This window comes from Protomyctophum parallelum (genome assembly GCF_964188405.1).
Source record: "Protomyctophum parallelum genome assembly, chromosome: 11".
In the NCBI taxonomy this organism is placed as follows: Eukaryota; Metazoa; Chordata; class Actinopteri; order Myctophiformes; family Myctophidae; genus Protomyctophum; species Protomyctophum parallelum.
The window spans coordinates 52,515,340-52,520,339 of NC_139707.1; the positions used below are offsets into that span (position 1 = coordinate 52,515,340).

The window sequence follows — 5,000 nt, forward strand, 5'->3', positions numbered from 1 at the left end:
TACTTGCTTGTTGCACACTAGTAGGACATAAATGGCCTACTAGTGCGCAAGCAGAGCGCGCAAGTACTTTCGACCGCTACAAACTGTCAAATCTCAGTATTGACTACTTGTGCCTGATACGGCAGTGGTGCGCCAGATTACATACATATACATATATATATACACAGGAGCATTACCTTTAATCCTCCCAACACTAAAACATATCGTCATTACGTCACCATCGAAAACCAATTACACTCTGGCATTGGGTCCTTTAATCCACATCTTTATTACGTCATCATTGAGAGCTAGTTATACATATACTATGTATATGTTGCTGGGACGGTGCATACGCATCAAAAGTGGCGGGGCGGCTGGGACGGTGCATACGAGTCCCGGACGAAACTAGTACTTGCACGCTCTGCTTGTGCAAGTAATGAAGGGAACATTTAATAATGTGCCTCATTACGTCATATTGTCTCTTTGTTGTTAATGGTGTTTAATGTTTGTGTTTGCATCAGCTCTCTGACACTTATTTCAGACATGCTCTAGTATGTGAAGAGTCTGCCTGTAGGCTGTGATATTAACTCATTTTGGATTAAAAAAAGGAAAGAAAATCCTTGTCTTCTCCTCTCCTCAACAGTTAGTCTTGTTGTCTCCTCTCCTCAACAGTTAGTCTTGTTTTCTCCTCAACAGTTAGTCTTGTTTTCTCCTCTCCTCAACAGTTAGTCTTGTTTTCTCCTCTCCTCAACAGTTAGTCTTGTTTTCTCCTCTCCTCAACACTCAGTCTTGTTTTCTCCTCTCCTCAACAGTTAGTCTTGTTTTCTCCTCTCCTCAACAGTTAGTCTTGTTTTCTCCTCAACAGTTAGTCTTGTTTTCTCCTCTCCTCAACAGTCAGTCTTGTTTTCTCCTCTCCTCAACAGTTAGTCTTGTTTTCTCCTCCTCAACAGTTAGTCTTGTTTTCTCCTCAACAGTCAGTCTTGTTTTCTCCTCTCCTCAACAGTCAGTCTTGTTTTCTGCTCTCCTCAACAGTTAGTCTTGTTTTCTCCTCCTCAACAGTTAGTCTTGTTTTCTCCTCTCCTCAAGTCAGTCTTGTTTTCTCCTCTCCTCAACAGTCAGTCTTGTTTTCTGCTCTCCTCAACAGTTAGTCTTGTTTTCTCCTCTCCTCAACAGTTAGTCTTGTTTTCTCCTCTCCTCAAGTCAGTCTTGTTTTCTCCTCTCCTCAACAGTTAGTCTTGTTTTCTGCTCTCCTCAACAGTTAGTCTTGTTTTCTCCTCTCCTCAACAGTTAGTCTTGTTTTCTCCTCTCCTCAACAGTTAGTCTTGTTTTCTGCTCTCCTCAACAGTTAGTCTTGTTTTCTGCTCTCCTCAACAGTTAGTCTTGTTTTCTTCTCTCCTCAACAGTTAGTCTTGTTTTCTCCTCCTCAACAGTTAGTCTTGTTTTCTCCTCTCCTCAACAGTTAGTCTTGTTTTCTCCTCTCCTCAACAGTTGTCTTGTTTTCTCCTCTCCTCAACAGTTAGTCTTGTTTTCTGCTCTCCTCAACAGTTAGTCTTGTTTTCTGCTCTCCTCAACAGTTAGTCTTGTTTTCTTCTCTCCTCAACAGTTAGTCTTGTTTTCTCCTCTCCTCAACAGTTGTCTTGTTTTCTCCTCTCCTCAACAGTTAGTCTTGTTTTCTGCTCTCCTCAACAGTTAGTCTTGTTTTCTCCTCCTCAACAGTTATTCTTGTTTTCTCCTCTCCTCAACAGTTAGTCTTGTTTTCTCCTCTCCTCAACAGTTAGTCTTGTTTTCTCCTCTCCTCAACAGTTGTCTTGTTTTCTCCTCTCCTCAACAGTTAGTCTTGTTTTCTCCTCTCCTCAACAGTTAGTCTTGTTTTCTTCTCTCCTCAACAGTTAGTCTTGTTTTCTCCTCCTCAACAGTTAGTCTTGTTTTCTCCTCTCCTCAACAGTTAGTCTTGTTTTCTCCTCTCCTCAACAGTTGTCTTGTTTTCTCCTCTCCTCAACAGTTAGTCTTGTTTTCTCCTCTCCTCAACAGTTAGTCTTGTTTTCTCCTCTCCTCAACAGTTAGTCTTGTTTTCTCCTCTCCTCAACAGTTAGTCTTGTTTTCTCCTCTCCTCAACAGTTAGTCTTGTTTTCTGCTCTCCTCAACAGTTAGTCTTGTTTTCTCCTCAACAGTTAGTCCTGCTCTCCTCAACAGTTAGTGTTGTTTTCTCCTCAACAGTTAGTCTTGTTTTCTCCTCAACAGTTAGTCTTGTTTTCTGCTCTCCTCAACAGTTAGTCTTGTTTTCTCCTCAACAGTCAGTCTTGTTTTCTCCTCTCCTCAACAGTGCCACCATGAAAATCAAAAACAGTCACAAATGTGTTGAACCGTGACTGTAAAGTATATCTGTAGGTAAAGATGATTAGTGAGGATAGAGTTCACTGTAGTGTGTGCGTGCGTCTGCTTGTGTGCGTGTTCGTGTGCTTGTGTGCGTGTGCGTGCATCTAAATCTATAAATGAGGGATATTTTAGTGTATCTTTCAGTGTTTATTGTTAAGTTAACATTGAGGTTCTGTAGTAGTAGTAGTTCTAGTTCTAGTGTTCTGTAGGGTTCTGTAGAACTAGTGTTCTGTAGCTCTAGTGTTCTGTAGTTCTAGTGTTCTGTAGTTCTAGTGTTCTGTAGTTTATTTTTTATTCCCAAAAATTTGTAACCCATTTCTCACCCCTGTGTCAATCATCTAATGTGATCCTGGGCTCTACACACCCTCCACCAACCTAGTCCCCATATATGGGGGACAAGGGGAGAGCAACGGACTTGAACTCATGCTTCCTTGTGTCCAAGTTGCTCCTTTACACCTGACAGGGGGGAGTTTCCCTGGTTGGACGTAGCGCGTGGAAGGAACACGTTATTCCAACCAGTTCCTTTCCCCTCCATCAGGCGCCCCGGCTGGCCAGGGGGAGGCAGTTTGTGTTCTGTAGGTTCTGACTGTAACCTGACTCCACTCAGCCTGCAGCTCTGACCTACATATGACCTACTTACCTGCTCATTGTTCTGTCTGTCTGTCTGTCTGTCTGTCTGTCTGTCTGTCTGTCTGTCTGTCTGTCTGTCTGTCTGTCTGTCTGTCTGTCTGTCTGTCTGTCTGTCTGCCTTCTGTCTGTCTGTCTGTCTGTCTGTCTGTCTGTCTGTCTGTCTGTCTGTCTGCCTGCCTGCCTGCCTGCCTGCCTGCCTGCCTGCCTGCCTGTCTGTCTGTCTGTCTGTCTGTCTGTCCATTGCAGGACTAACAGGTGTCTTTGTGTCCAGTAGACAACAGACCTCATGTCGCACAGCTGCGTCTAGATTCTCCCGGCGGATCCTGCCGGGAGCTGCCTCTGCTACAGAAAACATCGGTCGGTCGGTCGGTCGGTCGGTCGGCCAGATGAATGTGTGCTGCTGATGTGTTTGTCTCCCTCTAGAGGCCAGTCGGTGGTACTGATGTGTTTGTCTCCCTCTAGAGGCCAAATGAAGACCTGCTGATGTCTGCTGGACTCTGAACACCAGGAGATGTTCACCTGAACCTGGTGCTGTTGAGCAAGGCATGTTTACACCCTAAACCATTCATCCTACACCCTACCCATTACCCTACACCCTAAGGTCCTAACCCATTCACCCTACAGCCTACATCCTACCCTAACACCCTAGGGGCGAGCAAACTCTGTCTTTTAAAGTGAACGCGTATGCTGCCCGGCACTGGGAACTGGGGTTTATGCTAACAGCTAGCTAGCTGGCTAACAGCTAGCAGATAGAGTTAACTCATGGCGTTGTTTCTCCACTAGATGTCACTGTTAACTCATGGCGTTGTTTCTCCACTAGATGTCGACGACGACAGAGAATGGAACGGGAGGACCTCGTAACACCAACCCAGAAAAGACCTATAAAAAGGTAAAGGTTTCACTGGCAGCACCCCCTGGTGGCTGGGCATGGACCTCTGGGCACCAGGGTGGCTGGGCATGGACCTCTGGGCACCAGGGTGGTTGGCATGGACCTCTGGGCACCACGGTGGTTGGCATGGACCTCTGGGCACCAGGGTGGTTGGCATGGCCCTCTGGGCACTAGGGTGGCTGGGCATGGCCCTCTGGGCACCAGGGTGGTTGGCATGGCCCTCTGGGCACCAGGGTGGCTGGCATGGCCGTCTGGGCACCAGGGTGGTTGGCATGGCCCTCTGGGCACCAGGGTGGTTGGCATGGTCCTCTGGGCACGAGGGTGGCTGGCATGGCCGTCTGGGCACCAGGGTACTTGGCACAGCCTTTACTGCGTGTGTGTGTGTGTGTGTGTGTGTGTGTGTGTGTGTGTGTGTGTGTGTGTGTGTGTGTGTGTGTGTGTGTGTCCCATCTGTCAGTATTGTATACCTATTCCTTTTTTTAAACTTGTTTATTGCCATTATAAAATCATTTACAGGCAATTTCATATTACAAGACATTTTCTCTCAGTCATTTTTTTTAAGTGTAAAAGTAAAATAAGTGACATTACAGGAAAAGAAAGAAAATAAAATACATAGTAATATTATAGTAGTATTATGTGCCTTGGGGGTAAACCTTTACTCTTCACTGTGATATGGGAGGTTTTAATTTAGGGTATCTGGGCAGCGTCTCTCTCGACCCATTTGTAGAATCTGCTTCCAGATATTCTGCCACTAACTCCCATCTCCTTTTGAAGTTGGCTAGCTTAATTTGTAACTGGGCTGTCATATTATCATATATTCCATCTTATATATCTGTTTAACTTTTTGTAGCCACTGATCAATAGTAGGGTCTCATCAAATTAAGTGTCACAATCTTTCTTGCAACTATCAACAGAATGCATTATCCCATTCTGAACGGGAACCCATTTTGGTGTTAGCATCATGTTATGCTTTAGCTATTGAAAAATAGCAGATCTACAAGCTCATAGCTATTTGCTATATATGCTATTTTTGAAAAATCGAAGAACGACTGACATTTTTAGAATCTGATCTCAGGTCAGAATGGGTTAATCAGACCAGTGTGTGTCCAGTGGAAACCTCGTATGA

The 5,000-nt window shown here is 45.0% G+C and overlaps 1 protein-coding gene across 3 annotated transcripts in view; it reads left to right on the forward strand.

The window, feature by feature from the left end:
• Positions 1–3,805: 3,805 nt before the first annotated feature.
• The window catches only part of pip5k1bb (phosphatidylinositol-4-phosphate 5-kinase, type I, beta b), a gene marked incomplete at its 5' end in the record, with an annotated part of 23,199 nt that continues 22,004 nt past the window's right edge, over positions 3,806–5,000 (forward strand). For all 3 annotated transcript variants that reach the window (XM_083776519.1, XM_083776521.1, XM_083776520.1), the window contains one exon: positions 3,806–3,874. In XM_083776519.1, coding sequence (XP_083632645.1) covers positions 3,806–3,874 — 69 coding nt within the window. The remainder of the gene's footprint in view (positions 3,875–5,000) is intronic.